The sequence below is a fragment of the Hevea brasiliensis genome, chromosome 5 (assembly GCF_030052815.1).
Source record: "Hevea brasiliensis isolate MT/VB/25A 57/8 chromosome 5, ASM3005281v1, whole genome shotgun sequence".
Classification (NCBI taxonomy): Eukaryota; Viridiplantae; Streptophyta; class Magnoliopsida; order Malpighiales; family Euphorbiaceae; genus Hevea; species Hevea brasiliensis.
The window spans coordinates 113,927,938-113,946,876 of NC_079497.1; the positions used below are offsets into that span (position 1 = coordinate 113,927,938).

The window sequence follows — 18,939 nt, forward strand, 5'->3', positions numbered from 1 at the left end:
ACTTTTAAAAAGAAAATTCAAATTTGATTTTTTGAGAAGATATTTGTTAGGAACGATAGCTACAAACCTTAAAAGAATAATTTTTTATAGACAGTAAAATAAATATAGAAAATATTCTGATTAAAAAAAATAATAATATTGATATGATAAAAATTAATTTCCATAAATATTATATTGCTTAGAAAACAGTGATTAAACAGTGATTAAAAAATAAGTAAAAATAAATCCAAAAATTACAGAAAATAAAAGAAATAAAAATAGAGTGATGGTAGGTAGCAATGTAAGAGATGGGTTGGATTGAAGTCACTTTGGTCAAATATGACCAACTAATTAGTGCAGGATTAATAATTAATTAATTAATTAATAATTATAGTTTAAGTTTACCTCTCTTTCTTTAATTATTATTGGTCTTCTTAGGGATTGGGGAAAATAAAAACTGGAAATTAGATATGTCAAGTGAGTGATATGAAAATTTAAAATATTATTAAAATTAAAGTGCATAAATTATATCAAAATTAAGATGGATGAATTTTTAAGAAAATTGAGTAATTAGGTATTAGTTCTCAAAATAGGGAAAATGTAAGGGGTAAAAAACATATTAATTGGATTGGTAGCTAAGTGATGGAGTCCATTGAGTAACTAATGAACCTTGATATTAAGATTTGATCAAGTCATTGTATTCACTAATTTTCTACCAAGAAAGATTCCAATCAAGAAAATAATATAAAAAAAGTATATGCTTAGGTGGGTTGGTATGCATGCCCCTTTTGTCTTTTGTTTGACTATTTTTCACAATTTTTACAATAAATTTTAATTTGATAAACATATAAGAATTTTATCCAATAAATTCAACTAGTATAAATAATTTTGGTAGGGTAGAAACCCTCTCCTATCATAATACAATAGAATTCCTTAATTTTGCATGAAATTATATTTAAAATAAAATTTTTTCTTGTTTAGATTTAATTTATTATAAATTTAAGATATAAAATATATAATAAAGTCCACTTATTAAATATATAAGTTTCACGTGTTTATATTTTTTAATCTATGACAGATTTGACAGAAATTTTTTTTAAAATAAATAATTGAATCGTGAGTAAAATGAAACAGATAGATTTATATAATGATAGCACAATTCTTTAGATTTTTTATACCTAACTCAAAAATTCAAGAATTAATTACGTATGATGAACACAAAGGATATAAATCATAAATTTCATTTGAGTAACGAGTTGTGCTAGACGAGAAGAAAATTAACATCTATAATACAAGTTTTGTTCGGTAAAAAGTATTTCAGATCAAAGGCAAAAACACATGCAGAAAAGGTGGAATATAATATTGGACCACTCCCCACCAGTTTCCTCCGTGGGGTAGGTAGGAGGAAGGAGCAAAGCTGTCTCATTGCGACATCCAATATTGAATCAACTATAATTTTTAAATCTAAAATTATTTATCCTTTAAAATAATGTAAATTTAACTTTATCTGATCCAATCTATTGACTGCCTCTAAACATATTTAAACTCTAATTAAAATTATAAACAAAAAATAATGAATCTAATTAGAAAATATATTTTCAAAAAAATACTCATTAAAATGTTTTACTCTTTTTTTTAATAGATTAATTCAGCGTAAACGAGATTAATGTTAATTAAAAATAATGTATCAATGCAAGAGAATGCGTATTTAAAATTGTTCGAGAAGTAAATTTAATTTTAATATGTAAAAATTAAGTTGAAAATAAGTTTTAAAAAAAATAAAAAAGAAAGAATTTATAAAAGATTGTAAAGTTCTGATAAAAAAAAAATATTGGAAATGTCAAACTATAAATATCCTAATGGGCAATGGCTGGCGCGTGGGGTCCAGAGACCAGAATTTTGAATCGGCGCCACACATCCCACCTACCACCCCGCCCGCAATCGGACGGACTGAATTTGACCTTAAAAAGTTATTTATTATTAAATTTTATTTCCATTAATAAATGTTGTGATTATATTTTAATAAAATTATTATTCTCGTATTTCTTAATTTATGTGCACGTTTATAATTTGTCATTAAAATTGTCAATTTATTTCACTTTCCCTTTTAATTTTAATTTATTATTAAAAAATTTTCTGAATTTTAATTTTATTTAAACAAAAATTTATCTAACTTGTAATAATAAATTTTCAGATTAAAAGATCCTTTTAAACTATAATATCACATTTATAAATATAATTTTAATATTTTTTAATAATAGATAAAACCTCATCTTTTATAGGAAACAAATCATTATAATGATATTGATATTTTTATAATAAATTTAAATGATAATTGAAGCTGTTAATATTTTTTAAATGTGAGAGAAAATAACTAATATTTAATTATTTATTAAACTGACGGTTTGTAGCAAGTTAGAGGAATATTTGTGAAACAAAATTAAAGTTCATGAATTCTTTAGTAACAAATTGAAATTAAATGATGAAAATGAAAGATGAGACAAAATTCATGAACGTCTTATAAAAATCACTCATTTTCTATGGTTTTAGGCTGATTTGATTTAATAGCTAAAAACATATTATTCACGTAGTAAAAATTTGAGTTCTATTTCCTCAATTTCATATAAAAAAAAAAAATTCTATGGCCTAGCAAATGTATGTAACATATGATGCTGCTAGGCATATTATGGTGCTGGTTAGAAATAGTAACAAGATAGGTTGAGGGTAAGGATCACTCCCCCGGTTTCCTCCCCACAAAAGTTCGGAATCCAGGTGGAGCGGATTTTCCCATGAGACTTTTTTTTTTTTTAAATTTATTATTATATAATATAAATTTATTATTATAAATAAATTTTAAATTTTAAAACATAATTTTAATAATATATTTATATTTTTTGCTAAAATTATAAAGTGCATAGAAATAAATTATTTTTTTAATATTGTGCAAGATGAATTCAGGGCGGCTCAAATTGGGTTTAGGAACTTATGCCAGTGCCGATTTCTTGGCATTCTCCCCAAGAGGGTAGAGCTAAATTGAATACCAATGAAGCTTTCAAAGGGAACCCTTGGCGTGGAGGTGGTGGAGGTATTATTAAAACCCATTTGGGTAATTGTATGTGTGGTTTTTTAGCGCGGATGGGCGTTCATACAGCAAAGCAGGCGGAATTGCAATCTGTATTGAATGGGCTTACAAGTACTTGGGAATTAAGATTTCGCAAAGTGGAGGTTGATATGGATTCTATCTATGGTTTCTCTGAATTTTCTTTTAGGTAAGAGTAGGCCCAATGTGAAATTTTATGGTCTTATGGCTCAGTGCAGGAGCCTAATGCATCGTCCTTGGCAAGTGAAGTTCAAGCATGGTTATAACGAAACCAATTGAGCGGCTAATGGGCTTGCAGAGTCCACCGACTAAGATTGTGCCGTTGCTGCAAGCTGATATATAAAAGCAAAAATTCCAATGAGGTCCGATTAAAATATATAATTTATAAAAATAATATATATAAAATAAATAGAAATTGACAATAAAAAGCTGTTATAATTAAATTAAAATGATTGATGTCTATTTTTCATAGCTGAAATCTATTCATAATAACTTCATTCTCAATACTTGCAAAATACATCTCTTTCAATCTTTAAGAGAATTTCTTTATTCTTCTGTGGTATCTTCTAAATGAGACAAGGGATTTATAAAAAAAAATATTGGGATTTAATAGATATGAAGGTAAGGAAGGGTACAAATGTAGCTAGGGTCTTATATTGGGGCAGTGAGTTATGAGATTGGCAACTTGATTCGGTGGAGGAAGAATTTTGCAAATATTATGCTTATTATGTTTTGTACTGGGCCTGTGGAACGGACTATTTTAGAATGGAGACTGCTTTATGGGAGGACTTTCAAAAAATCAAAACTCTGGTTATTTTGCCATGGCAAAAGAATGAGGATCTTGCTGTTGAAGAAGGCAATTTGGATCAATTATACAAGTAAGTTTTGATATGATAATGACATTAAAGTTGCTTATTGTGGCATCATACAATGGCATTGAATATTTCTGCCAAAACACATGTAATTTAAAAAAAAAAAAATTATATTTATCAAAAATTATCCTAAAAGCACTACACATTTCTGATGATTTAATCCAAAATCGTTTAGAGTGGAGAAAGCGAATCCATATAGCCGACCCCAAATCTATGGGATAAAAGTTTAGTTGAGTTATTTATCAAAAATTATCCTCAAGCTACAGTCACGTAATCTGCAACAATTGGAATATGCATCTCAGACACTCAAATTAAAAATGGGTGGGAGAACCGGCAACAGATGACTTTTGCTGACTGACAAGTTATGCCTCTGGTGAAGAAGAAATGCTTCTCCAAACAAAAGAACAGAAGAAAAGAATACATATACCATGAGATTCTTCTTATATCCAAAATTGAGCTCACTTTTCTTCAGGTGGCATTACTTGCAAAAGTTATCTTCAATTGAATTAGACTATCCCTAGACTCTCATTCAATTCAAAGCTTAAAATAAAGATCAAGGAACACATCTCCTACCCATCCTATCTATCAACAGGTGACTTTTTTGTTTTTAAATCCATAATATCTCATTTTTTGCCAATTAGTCCAACCTTATTTAGCAAGATACATTTTCTCATAATATAGATAATTATCTACGGTGTAAGCATATTAAGTGATATGGGATATGAGAATACTAAAATAATATGAGATGTGGACGATTCATGAAGTTGGTTCAATAATCAAATTGGATTCTTTAAAGAAAAAAAAGTCTGATCATCGATTGACTAACTGTGACAACCTTATCCAAATATCTAAAACTTATAGAAAAACAAGTAATATGTACAATCGCGTTCGTCTACTTTTGATTTAAATACACAGTATACAAGCATAAAGTGAAGCATATAAGATATGGAAACACGAATATAAGCAAATCTAAACCTCAGATGGCTTATCCATGGGAGGAGGTTGGGCTCGAGGAGGAGGGGCAGAAGGCCCGTAATATTGAGGAATTCGAGCAGCTGCAGCTTGTCTTCTACCCCAATTCCTACCAAGAAGGTAACATGCAAGGGCCAATATTATTATAAACAGTATCAATGGCAATGACACCACTATTACGTAACCCATTTCTGGGTTTGCCTTTTGCTTCCTCTGCAACACAACAGATTGAATTTTACAAATCAGCAATTCAGAATCAACCATGTCGGTTCCCAAATGACATATTTCTTTCTAAAGCAGTGAAATTGGAGGTTTTTGTCATTTACATAAAGCTCAAAACTGAATTCAATTAGAAAAAAAGCTTACCTCTGTGATTCAAAATAAGCAAATTGTCGTGGGTTGTAAAGAAATGATGGAGAAATTTCTGAAAATGGGAAGAGTTAGGGTTTCTTGGCTTTGATTTAGGAGAAAAACTCACTCTACGTGGCACCTCTCTTATCACTATGGTATCATGTGGTGATGCGAGCAGTTCACCCACTCCAATAACGACTAATATCACAATGAAGTTTCTTCTTTTTTTTTTTTTTTTTTAATTTTAATCGAAGATAAGTTTCATTGTCAGCCCAAGGTTACAAAGCCAGATCCAACAGCAGCTCAACCACAGAGAAGAAACACAATGGACTAGAGGCCCTAAAGAATTAAGCTAGCCCTAAAAACAGATAAGTCCCAAGTTCATCACACAAGAAATCCTAGGCTACCAACAGAACCATGAAGAGGCAGCAGTCAGCAGTGCCACCCAGCTCCGATCGCTGTCTGGAAGAGGAAACATTGACGCCTAGTTCCTGCAAACACCCAAGAAAAGCCAACAGTCTTCCAAGACAGCAGAGGCGCCTCCCAAAAAAACGTAGAAAATGCAGATCTAACCGCGATGATTTCAGGGAGAAACGAATGTAGAGCTCATATGCACTTTGCCTTAGAGGGTCAGCGGCATAGCTTAGCCCATTGATAGGACCGTGAGAGAAATGGCGATGTACCGCTGACACGGAAAGCGCAAAAATATACGAATAAATGACATTTTAAAAAAATATAGAAAACAGAAATATTATATATATATATATATATATATATAATAATTAATGAGTTTTTTTAATTCAGTAATATTAATATCATAGTCGTTTTCATAATTGATATCAAGATGAAATTAACAATAATATAAATATTAAAAGAATAGCCTCACCAAATAATATAATTAATTTGGTAAAAATAAAATTTATTTTCGTAATTATTAGAAATTGATTATATTATGAAGCAATTTAAGAATATATATATATATATATATATATATATATATATATATATATATATATATATATATTGAAGATTACATTTTCGTTTGTTAAATTATTAAGTATATTAAAAATGAAAAAATACAGTCAATGAGCTAAATTACAGCTAAACCCACATGCCAAAAGTCAATCTCAACCATTGATTAAGATTCAAAACCCATATATAAAAAGCCAATAAGAGGCATAATAGAGCATGGGAACTGGGAAGATTAAGGGATCGTGAATCGACTTACTTGTGCGCGGCTGTTTTAGAGCCATCGCCGCAAGGTAAGTCCTCCTTTTTTTCTTTTTCTTCTTTCTATAATATGGCGCTCATCCAATGCTCTCACCTCTTTCTCTCTGTTCTCTCGCGTTTTAGACTTAAGTGATATATTATATATTTTTTTTTTCTTAAAAACGCGTTTTTTACTTTTCACAATTTCAGAACAAGGGGCCTGAAACGTCTTACTGACGTGACCCGACTCGATCATTTCTGCACATCATAGCCTCATGGCGAGGTCGCACTCTCTAACAGGGCTTCTCAACTAAACTGAGTCGACTACAAGGTATCTTCGATGGACAACATACAATGTAAGAGTTTCCAACAAAAGCCTCACCATTTCAGCACTCCTCCTGCATGCAACACTATGTACCAAGGTTAATATTTATAAAAATGAAAACATTTATGTGAAAATAATTAAGGTCCCTTTTAATTCAAAATGTGTATATATATATATATATATATATATATTAAAAAAAAAAACACTTTCAGAAAACTAGTTTTTTGTAAGTGATTAAAATTATTTTTATAATTATAAAATCCCAAATTTAAATATCAATTAGAAATAAGTAAATAATACCAAATTCTAAAACATTCTGGCCATGTACACGTGAGAGAGGTAGAAAAAGAATTTACGTAGCAGTGCTTTCAGTTTATGCTTATTTCAACAGCAAATTTTCTATTTTTCAGCATTTTCAACATCCCTTAAGTGAGAGGAAGTCAACGCCTGTGATGAATTTGAGAAACTGACAATTATTGACACAACCAAAACTCCAGCGTTTACATAAGCTGATGTAAACTCAAAAAAGACAGTAACATTGTCAGTTTGTCAGTCACGGAACTCGAGACATATACGATTTTAGGAGGATAGAGATCAAGTACAGGTATTTTCCCCCACCCAACGCAATAATCCACATTGCCTTAAAAGTGACAAAAACCAGAAAGTGCGTTATTATCAAAGTTCCACCTTTCTACCCATTTCTTTAATTATGCTGCAATTACGCATCCCTTAAATCTTTTATCATATGTATACATTACATAAAACCATGTAAAACTTGCAGCACATTGACTTTTTAATACACATGAGAAAGAGAGCCCCATGACTGAACTTCTCATCACAGTATTATCTGATTTTCAAAATCAAACAGCCCTATATTTACCCAGTTGAGGCAGACTCACAATCTTGCTTTGGCCTACATCCCTCCTTTATTCCCATTCAGCTTGCTTGATAATCGCCTCTTGTATCGTTTAAGCACAGAAGCCAAATTTTCTTTTCCCTTTGGGAAAGCCACATCACCGGCAGCAGTGCCTGATCGACCCTTTCGGCAAGATATGGCAATTTCTACATCCTTGATTAAGTCAAAAAGCGTTGCTGCAGTAGTGCATTTCCCCCTCCCTGGTTTTGCAGCAGGAGGCAACATTCCATTCACCACAGGAGGGCTTGACCTACGCTGATATGCTGCAGAGAGTTGAAGGCAGAAGCATGGAGACATTGGACTACGGGGCTTTGAAAATGCCAGATCTATGATACCCTGCTAATTAAAAGATACTGTTGTTAGCATTACAAGAAAGAAAGAAAAATAAATGAGTCAAATTTAGAAATGACACCATGGTTTAGGCTTTGGCGAGCAGTGGCAATTATGATAGCAATTCAATGATTCAAGTTGCATGGATGTACACAAACCACACAATGAAGTTCAAGAGTATAAAGATGCCAATAATAACAAGTAACAAACCACATATATGCCTCCCAAATGAAAATTGCACCAAGAAAAAAAAGCTTCGTAAAACCCAGACAGAATAATTTCCTGCTATAATTTGGCTGGATAAAGGGAGGGAGGGAGAGTAATACATTAATACTATGGGAAAAGCAGGGAAATTGGGAGGACAGAGAAATGGAGTGGAAATTTTAAGGGCATATTCACTTGTAGAAAACTACGATAGTTTCTTAAAGAGTTTTAAAAGAAAACTGAAAAATAGAGTTTTATATTCACATATGTCAAGTTTCCAAATAGAGAATTGGAAAACCAATTTTACAAAATTTAACTAAAATTTGAAAACTGTTTTCCTTTACGACAAAGATTCTGTTTTCCAACCAAAAAACCATAACTTTTTCATCATCAAAATTATGCTATAACTTTTTAATATCTAAAACTGAATAATTGTTTAGAAACATTATAATTTACAAATAAAAAATTAATCATATTATTATAAATAAAAGAAATATTTAGTTCTGTATTTTAACAAAACTAACTACTTGGTCATAGTATTTTGAAAAATATATTATTTAATCCATGCATTTTGCTTAAGTTAAAATATTTAATCCCTACATCAAATTCTCCGTTAGTCAACAACAGTCAAACTACTATTTACTCCCTCCATTTTAAGGAAACTAATTAGTTGATCCATTTATTTTGAAAAACACTACTATTTAGTCTTTTTTTTAGGGAAACTAATTAATTTGTCACTTTATTTTAAAAAACATAATTTTTGGATAAAAATATAAATTTTGCAACATAGAGACTAAATCTGAATATACTTTAGTAAAAAAAAAAAATTGTTCAAGTATTCATCCAATTCCATAGATATCATTTTTGTGTTCTCTATTAAGAAATAATTTTCCTTGATTACTTAGAAATATAAGGAAACTAATTAACCTTTTTATGCAAACTTCTTATACTATTTTTATCAAAAGATAAAAGCAAAGAGAGAACGAGAAGGAGAACGGTGTAGGTACAAAGGAGTAGAAACATGGAGAGAGAAAAATAAGAAAGGGTATGAAAGAAATATAGCGCAGTTTAGTATAAAAAAAAATTATTGGACTAAATAATTAACAGAACCAAATTAGAGGAACTAACTAATGTGTTTTTTAAAAATATAGGGACTAATTAGTTTCATTAAAATACAAAAACTAAATAATAGTTTGACTGGCATTGACTAACAAAAAAATTAATGAAGGGATTAAACAGTTTAACAAAACAATTTACAGCCACTAAACAGTATATTTTTCAAAATGTAAGAACCAAGTAGTTAATTTCAATAAAGTGCACAGCCTAAATAGTAATTTATTCTAAAATAAATTATTAACATTAAAAAAATTTAAACATAAAATAAGTTTTTAAAAATTTTTACAATGATTTAAATTTTTTTTTTAATTACAAAAGCTATGAATAATTTTTTTTATTCTTTTAAATTCATGTTTTCCATATTTTCTTTTGCTTTTCATAGAAAATGAAAACTATAATTTTCTTAGAAAATGGAAAATGAAAAATAAAACATTATTTTCCACAAGTAAACAGACCCTAAATATAATATTTTACGTTTGTTTGGGAAAGAGGAAAGAAGCAAGAAAGGAAATGGAAAGAAAATGGGATGAAAAATACACATTGGGCCCACCATTTTTTTTCCCTCAAATTCATTCCTTTTATTTTCCTTCCAATCTAAACAATGAGAGCGGATTCCTTCCACTCTCCTTCCAATCCAAACAATGGGAGGACAATTCTTTTTCTATCCAACTTTCATCCCTCCCATCCCCCCTCCCAAAATTTGCTTCCAAACATAGGGTAAAGGAGGGTTCAACGAGATTATTTAGACGTGATAATAAGAATAGCGAGTACATCAGCAAAGGAATGGCTTGGCTCAAACAGGAAAAAGGATATGCAAATATGCACAAGATGAAAAGCAAAATTCTGCAACTTGAGCAGAATGTCTGTATGCTAAAAAGCAGGATTTAAGACCAAGCATCATATGCAGAGCATAAGGTTCAGGAAATTAACCTGGAGACGATTAAGCACGTAAGTGTATTTTCCCCATAACTCTGGCCGGCTTTCCATGAGTGACAAATCAAGAATGCGGTGTATGCACCAAACCCCAAAGCTTGTTATCAAATCTGCTCTCCAAACACAGCCCTCCCCGCAATTAGGAACTGAGGAAACCAGAATGTTGGCTATACCAGCCTCATCATTCTTCAATACAGAACTTGGCTTCCTGTCAGAATAGGAATACTGAGACTCACCCATGTGAACCATGCGGTTTATCTCTCTTGTTTCAACTTCATACAAACATCTCTCCCTCTCAGCCACACGATCAATTAGATCTTCATCAGTTCCATCATTTTGCCCAAACAGCCAATCAGACCCTTCCAATTTCAAAAGCCTAACAATACAACATCTGAATGATTTAAGAAGCTGGGCCTCTGAATCCACAAGAGAGAAAGTTTCTTGAGTACTTGAATTTGACCTATTTCCTATTCCACTCCCAACAACACGACTTTTATCCACAGGGCCAAACTGCTCATATGGCTGTTTGGACCAGATGGATCCATGGTCTGAACTCATAGAATAGGAAAAAGCATCTCCATATCCTTTTGATACATTATCAAAAGCCATAGAACCTCGCACTCCTGATCCACTATTTGAATAGAAGGAAGGTTCATAACTTGTTATCCCAACAGTTGCTCCAAATCCAACTGTATTGTCCCACTGAGTACTCTTTTCAGACATATATATATCCCTATAAGGACCAGAAGAAAGCCCTGAAATGTCAGGCAAACTATGATACTTCTTCGTATTGGCTGACATCCCTGTGTTGTCAGCAGATCCAGAAGAGTAAACATCATAATATGGTAATTCAGACTGCAGTGGGCTATTTCCAGATGCAGCAAAGTTCTGATACCTCGAGGCTTGTGAAGAACTTAATCCATTTTGCAATTTTTGCCCCAAGGCAACTGCAAGTGGGCCCCTATAGTTTCCAGGGCCCAAAGATGGGGATATTGGAGCTGGGGACTCCATCTGGCCATTCACACAATTGGAACTTCTATCCTTGGCAATTCTGTTGACTATAGATGCAATCTGATAACCATGCACTGTAGCTGGCTGATTATCCCAGCCATCGGAAGAAGGGAGAGTGCGCACACTAGAATACCGCCTCTCAGAAGAGTCAACAACATTGCGGCTGGAACCTTGCACGTATGCATCCAGCAATTGCATGCGGCCGGACCACAATGAGGATGATCCCCTCTGAACCCCATATGACGAGTCCATATTGCTTTGCACCCTCAGCTGCTGGGGGGAATCACATAATCTCGTATTGATCATAGAATCAGTTCCTCTGCCACCTACAGGTGGGTAATATCCACTAAATTCCTTTCCAGCATTATCCACTTTCAATGAGGCAGATGCAAGCTTTGAATCAGCCAGTAACACATCCAGTTTCTTATTCTTCGCTTCTGGAGTTGCTTGCCCATGAAAATCATACAACTGTCCCCAAAATTCATCAAGAACTGCAGCTAATTGGCGCCTTGCAGCTCGCCCCAACCCAGCTAATCTCGAAAGACTTCCAGCACCATTCCCACTTTCATCACTTTTTCCGCTTAGGCTCCTAAATGATGGTGGACCATCAGATGTCAGAGATGAAGTGCTTCCAGGAACCACTTTGGATGATTCTTCAGGCTCCCAAGTGTCTCCCTCATCATCCTCCTTTTCAGCCTGCAAATCTCCCTCTATCCTCAAAGTCTTTTCAATTGGTTCCATCGACTCAACCTTAACCATTGCAGTGTCTGGCAGGTCACCATCAACAACTTCATCAACAGAAGTTGACACTGATACTGTGTCTATTGTGGAAGTTGATTCCTCTTGATAGGTTATTGGCGGGCTATGAAACTTAACATCAGAATGACTTTCATTATTAGTTTTCAAATGCAGTTCCTGATCAGATTCCATAATTGTCTCAGGCAAATTGGGTTCAGCATGTACACCAGTCATATCTGAATAACTCTCCATGGAATTCCCAGGTTCTGGTAATTGTTCCTGATTTTGAATGGGTTCCACTCCATCACGTAGATTTTCAGGTAAAAAAATTTCCTCCCTCCACGTAGATGGTTCAGGTGAATTGGGTACTTCCCAGTTCAACACCTGAGCTTCTATGTGAGTTGCAGATTTCAATGGTGTTGCAGCTAACCAAAGCATCAAACAAAATGACGAACAAGCAGTGATGAGAAGTGCAATGTAAGCAACAGATGCACCACTACCTATGTTCCACCTCAAATTACCAACCCAATCACTGTCACCAAAAATCATTTCTACCACAAATATAATCTTTAAGCCTAACAAACCCATGAAAGTAATCAATGCTAAAAACTCCAAAAGCTGAGAAATTTTGTAGGCACCCATTATTGGCCTTGATGATGCCACCCGGAAAAGTGGAATCACAGAAGATGGAAGCAACAGTGCAATCATAACCTGTGTAAAAATAAGCAACTGGTATATTCCTTCCACTCCTGAAGTCCATACACAATAAAGAGCTGGAACAATAGCGATAACTCTGATTGTAGCATGTTGAAGCCAATTAGGTATATCTAGTCTGAGGAAATCATGTAAGACTACTTGCCCACCAACATTCCAGGTTAATGCTGTGATTTGATTTGTAAGATACAAAATGGTTAAAAAGGCAAGGGGTGCCATTGGACTTCTGAACACCTGAATTCATTTGTAGAACATCAAATTTGGCAAGTATTTATGAAATTTATATAGAATAAGCATTGCATGCCAAAAGAAGTAATCAAGACCAAGCACTGTGAGAAAAAAATTGTACCTGTTCCATTAGTGACATTGCATCAGGAAAAGTGAGCAAAACAAGGCCAGTACTGTTGAACACACTTGCAGCTGAGTTCATAAGGACATAATTCACAAAAAAAATGCCACTAAAGATGCATAAGATGGCAACAAAATGGTGATGACACAAGGCATCCTTAGAAATATTCTGACGACCCTGATGCTGCTGCAATAATGTTAAAGACAGAAGAATTTTAGAAAGTGACATATAGAAGTTAAAAAATATAAATATTGAACTTGTAAAAGGAAATGTTTGGGCTTGAAAAGAGAGCAATTGGACAAAAACTAACAAGCTAAAAAGGGAAGTAGCAATACTCCTCATATATAAATCATACACCACAATTGCATGTCATCAAAACTCGCAAGCCAGGTCTACTGTCGGGATTATTATAATAACATCTCTCTACAAGTCTTGTTTAGACATTCCTCAATTATAAGGAAAAACCTTTTAAGGAAATTAAACATCATGAAGATTTCATAACAGGTTCTACCTATGTACCTCCCCGTTATTAAATGCTTTCCATCCCCACCTCATGAACAGGCTGTGCATCAAACTATGTCTTGAGCACTAGGCCCAATAAAGCATAATTTAATTATTTTAATGATAATAATGATGATGAAACAAGAATGATGGAACCACCAGCAAAACCAACTGATAATTATGTCACATCAGAAAATAAACAATCACACCTGATCTAAATTCTATTCTAACTTCAATTCTTTTCTTCACCCACACTTAGGAAGCCTTCACCAAACATAAACAGAGACCTATCCAGAGACCAGGGGACATGTATGCCCTTTGCATTGACACCAGATTCCTTGCAATCTAAAGAAAAATATGTAGATTCACTGATTCAATACCAGAAATGAACTTATAGAGAAAATTTTATTTTGCCAAATCCTGTGAGAAGGATAAGCCACTTTTGCCTTTTGGCTATGTCAGACAAACAAGCATGTAACTCAAGCAGCAGAAAAATTCCTTGTAAGATATGAAATAACAGATAAAATCACAATGATTATTCACCAATATTACCTAAATGACATTGATTAATCACACAAAAGCCAAAAGCACAAAAAGGGAAAATGGGGAGAAGGTGGAAGGAAAAGAAAAATACCAGCACAAAAGATGAATGGAGATAAAAATTATGAGGCATAATATTCGCTCCAAGAAGACTCATCAGGGCAAATGCACTTTCCTCACTTAACTTTATCAGCATCCCATTCATGGAAAGTGGGATTTCTGTTTGACTGGCAAGCACTCCAAAAAAATAAAAAAGCAATATAAAGCCTGCCATGCATGTGCATAGGAAATTTGCCCTGCATCTCTCCTGGAACACAGAACAATAACTAAACTGTAGGTGATATTTCTAAGATACAATAACAGACAAAATTGAGTTACTGGACTTACCAGGAGGGTGGCAAAAAGTGGAAACAAAACAGCATCAACAGCAGTTAAAAAAACACCGGTAGACAAGTCCACCCCAAAGAGAAGATTAAGACCATGTGCAATGCCAAGGATCTAGTGAAATCAATACATTCATATGTTAACTAAAACAAGGGATTAAAGTATTATCACCACATTAGATATCTTAGGTCATTATCTTAGAAAAAAGCAACCAGATGTATATGTTTAAACAAGAATGAGGAAAGCCACCGTAGTTAGGTCCAATGCAATCACAGAAAGTGCTGTTTGAACTCCAAGAAACATGCACGTGAACTTGTCGTACTCATCATGGCAAATCTATGGCATGAAAAAGGGAAAAGAACATGGTTAATTAAACTTAAAATGAAACATGGAGCCAACCAACCATCCAAACAACCATGCTAAAAAACAAGAGGTACCACAAAGATGCCAACTATTGTTAAAATTAAGTCCTATTCTTCAGAATGCAAAGCCTCAGATAATAGATAGATCTGTGCATATTTATGCCCCTGAAAATAAATAGAATAATACGTTCTCACCCTTAGAAAGTGACGTGCACATGTTTTGACCTAAGTGAAAAGGAAGAGGTGTAATATGGACAATTCCATGTAAACTTGCACCAATTTATTTTTCCTTTCCAAATTTTACTAATTACTGTATGCCAGAGGAAGTAATAGATCATGAATTCATGATAACCTAACCAAAAACATTAAAAAAAAAAAAACACGAAACTTCCAAGGGAACATCTGTAGCCAAATTATGGCAAATAAGGAATATAACCTGGTATAACATCCTCAAAGAAATAAGTAAATACCTGGGCAAGATCTCTTCCAGTGACCACACCAATTCGAGCTGAGAGGTATTGGCATAAAATAGCAGCAAAATTGAAAATGAGCATAGGAAGCACTAGATCATACCCAAAACGAGCACCTCCTTCGACAGTTGCCACCCACTTTCCAGGGTCAACATATCCTATTGCAATTAGAAGTCCAGGTCCAACAGCAGGAAGCAGCCGATGAAGAATACCAGGCATGTGGTTAGCATTCACAAACTCAGACTCCATGTTATTCATTGGTACTACAATCAAAATGTATGTCCCAGAGCAAGATGATACTTAAATAGCAGTTCCGTATAAAATAACAACCCCTTCTATGAATAATGAGCAAATCAATTACATTGTTATTTGCTGCTTAAATCTGCATCTCCGATAGTTTGTTCCACCTATCACTGAATATTCAATGAAACACTAGCGAGTCACTCAACAAAACATGCTTTGAATCAGCAAAGCCAAAGTCAAATCCATTTTCTTTAGAGCACATTAATAAGCAGGAACAGTGTATCAAACAACAGCATAGATATTGCTGGACTTGCAGCCCTGGGAAATGCAATTGAACTGATCAAATCAGTGAAATCTCCCCATGTCAGAATTAATATGAAGGCCAGCTAGCAGCAAGTTCCAACATTAGCTGTGATCATCAGATACCAATCGAATCCTTGCATTTAAGTTAAGTTTCATGCCATCATAAATTGATTGCGACGCCCTCCTGCTAGATACCCTACTCATCTCCCAACCATGAGTAGCTGTTTAGGCCAATTCATGAGAAACAAAATTATTTGAATTCTGTCTACTTTGATGTCCACTCCTGATTCAATAAACAAATTAGTCCATTGAAAAAAAAAACACAATAAACAACATTAAATCCAAGTAATACGGAGAAACTGAAATTACAAGATCAGCATCAACAAAGGAAGATGCCAACCAAAACCATCACTTCTCGAGCATAAAGAAATGCGACAGTCAGCAATTGGGTTTTAGGAAGAATCAGCATATGATGGAAAGGATTTGGGCATAAATTTATCTAAGGTCAGAAACAATGCAAAGGACACACAATCACAAAATCATAACGCTACACACAAGCCAACTAGCATCATCAACTATAGTTCCCCAAAGATTTAGTCACATAGATACAAAAAAAAAAAAATCCACAGAACCATATAGCATCCTTCACTTCACATACAAGCAACTATTCTTTCCAAAACCAACTTCAGAACTAACTCCAAACAAATTCAACCCATTGCTACAAGCAACAAACCTCCAAAGCTAATAACAATTAAAAAAAAAAATCCAAATCCTTAAATCCACTAAAATGCAAAAACACCATCATAACCCATCACAGATCTCACAAAAGCATAACTGATAGCACAAAAAATTAAAAAAAATGAAACAAGGAGAGAGGGGAGAAAAAAAAAAAAAACACCCTTGAAGTACCCAACCAATTTTTTTTTACAAAAAAGGAATCCTAGCTTTAAAAACAGAAATGACCCACAAACTCAAGAAAATCAGAAACCAGCAGCACAGATCTGAACAATTAGTACGAATTTGAAGGTCAAATTAGACGACCCAAAAACTTTTAAAGAAGACAAAAGTATGCGCCGTACAAGCCTAGGGCTTTTTGTATTAGGGTTAGAACAACAGATGAGTTTTACCTGCTGTGCTCTCTCTGTATATCTCTCTCTCTCTCACTGTATCTATCAATCTATATGGAAGTCTCGCAGTCCTCTCTGCAATCTCTATCCAGTAGAGAAGCTAAGTAGATCCCAAAGAGGCCTTTAGGACAGGCCACGCAGTTATTAATAAGAAAGTGTTTCCTCTCTTTTCAATTTTCTAGAGAGAAAAGCTCAGTTTTCAGGGAAAGTTGTGGAGAGAGAAAAGGATAGTGAAAATGAAAAGAGAAATATATATAAATGGTGTTGGCTTGGCTTGCCCTTTTCAATATTATCAATAGGTTCAAGTTCTAGAAGAAAAATTAAATAAATTAAAAAATAATCTTAAAAAAATGCAATAATGCTTTTTTATTAAATTAAAAGCAAAAATGGTGTTATTGTTGAAAGAATTTTTTCTTAATATTATTTTTAACTCAAATATAAAAATTATATACTTATAATTAACAAAATTATTAAAATTAAATATTAAAGTCTAGTATGAATTCATTAGGTGACCTATATGAATTCATTTAGTGAGTTAGATTCAAATCTTCTTTTTCTCAATTTTTTATGATAATGTATTAAAAAATATTAATTTTAAACTTATTTACTATTAAAATTATGAATCAAAAATTATTTTTAAAAAAATATTATTTTAAATATTTATTTAATATTATCATTAGAGTTGTTGCTGCAAAATTTGTTAATTAAAATATTAAAAATTATTTAAAATTTTTTAACATATTTAAAATATAAAATACTAAAATAATGAAAAAAAAAATTCAAACTCCTTTTTCAATTATATTTAAAATGATTTTTTTCTAAAAATTACTTTTTTTATTTTGAGTTTCTTTTATTATTTTAAAATATTAAGACTAATATATATTAAATTTATTAAAAATTAATTTTGATATTTTTAATTAAAATTTTTAAAAAAATTATTTTTTACTAGCAATTTTAACATGTCAAACAAACCTTTTATATATTCTTTTAATTTTAGAGTGTCCCTTTCTCAACCATGTTCTCTTTTTTATGTAGGCTTTCTCTTTCTCTTTTTTACCCCTTTCAATAAGCTTTTGTGTGTATATATATTTGCCAGTTTGGAAAAAGCATATCATATTTTTATTTGTTTATTTTAAAGATATCTAACTATGAGATTCATGGGATTCAATTAATTATTAAATAAACCCTCCTATAAAGGATTTTTCATTTACATTTTTGTCAAAAATCTTATATGCAAATATGTATCACTCCATTAATAAAAATTTAATAAATTATAATTTTTGATAAAATCTATATAATTTTATATAATATGACATTTTATCAATCATTTAAGTCTATATACATTCAATTTTAATAGAATTGACCATTCAATTTGCATTTTGACATTAAGTGCTTGTTTTGTAATATATTAAAAATTAAAATCTTTATTTTTTTCTTTTTATATAATTTACAAGTTTTTTATCATAAATAAAATAGGCATACACATAAATTAATAATAAAAATATAATATTATTAAAATTATAATAATTTTAATAAAATTTTTATTTTTATATAATCCATACTTATACGCACTTCATAATTAATATTAAATGTCACAAATAACTCTACCTCAACTTTTTTATCAAACTCATGAATATTATCTTTTTTTAAAATTTTTTTTATTAAAAATATAACACACATATTAATAATTTTAGTAATTTTTATTTTTATATAATTTATTTTTATACTCTATAATTTATATGGGTACGAATAACTTTTACATAATTTACAATATTCTAAAAAAAATAAGCAAATGTGTAGAGATGGATTTGTGATAGGTCACAATCAATTATTTATTTATTTATTTATTTATTTATTTTATATTTGTTTGTGAGTGATTAATTCCACGCT

The 18,939-nt window shown here is 32.2% G+C and overlaps 1 protein-coding gene and 1 long non-coding RNA gene across 4 annotated transcripts; both read right to left on the minus strand.

The window, feature by feature from the left end:
- Positions 1 to 4,710: 4,710 nt before the first annotated feature.
- LOC110649990 (uncharacterized) lies at positions 4,711 to 6,635 on the minus strand. The gene is made up of 3 exons (XR_002493867.2): positions 6,503 to 6,635; positions 5,290 to 5,959; positions 4,711 to 5,136 (listed from the first exon to the last, which is right to left on the minus strand). It is a non-coding gene; the product is annotated as an uncharacterized LOC110649990 (long non-coding RNA).
- Positions 6,636 to 7,323: 688 nt separating this feature from the next.
- On the minus strand, positions 7,324 to 17,305 carry LOC110649983 (ethylene-insensitive protein 2.1). 3 transcript variants are annotated; one of them, XM_058147503.1, is made up of 9 exons: positions 17,050 to 17,305; positions 15,738 to 16,205; positions 15,377 to 15,639; positions 14,794 to 14,880; positions 14,548 to 14,658; positions 14,255 to 14,467; positions 13,120 to 13,305; positions 10,305 to 13,004; positions 7,324 to 8,060 (listed from the first exon to the last, which is right to left on the minus strand). In XM_058147503.1, the coding sequence occupies exons 3-9, from the start codon at positions 15,632 to 15,634 to the stop codon at positions 7,722 to 7,724; spliced, it is 3,894 nt and encodes a 1,297-aa protein (XP_058003486.1). In that variant the 5' UTR covers positions 15,635 to 15,639; positions 15,738 to 16,205; positions 17,050 to 17,305; the 3' UTR covers positions 7,324 to 7,721. The 3 variants fall into 3 exon arrangements, with proteins under 3 accessions (XP_058003486.1, XP_058003484.1, XP_058003485.1); XM_058147501.1 differs by having other exon boundaries at positions 15,377 to 16,205; XM_058147502.1 differs by lacking the exon at positions 17,050 to 17,305 and adding an exon at positions 16,292 to 16,366 and having other exon boundaries at positions 15,377 to 16,205.
- Between the last annotated feature and the right edge of the window lie 1,634 nt (positions 17,306 to 18,939).

Bases quoted from the DNA above. Each gene is read 5' to 3' on its own strand.
- LOC110649983 (XM_058147503.1), bottom strand. From the start codon at position 15,634: ATGAATAACATGGAGTCTGAGTTTGTGAATGCTAACCACATGCCTGGT. The intron at 14,468-14,547 runs GTAAGTCCAGTA...TCTGTGTTCCAG, and splicing joins CACTTTTTGCCACCCTCCTG to GAGAGATGCAGGGCAAATTT. The intron at 13,306-14,254 runs GTATTTTTCTTT...ACATTATTGCAG, and splicing joins TCCATTCATCTTTTGTGCTG to CAGCATCAGGGTCGTCAGAA.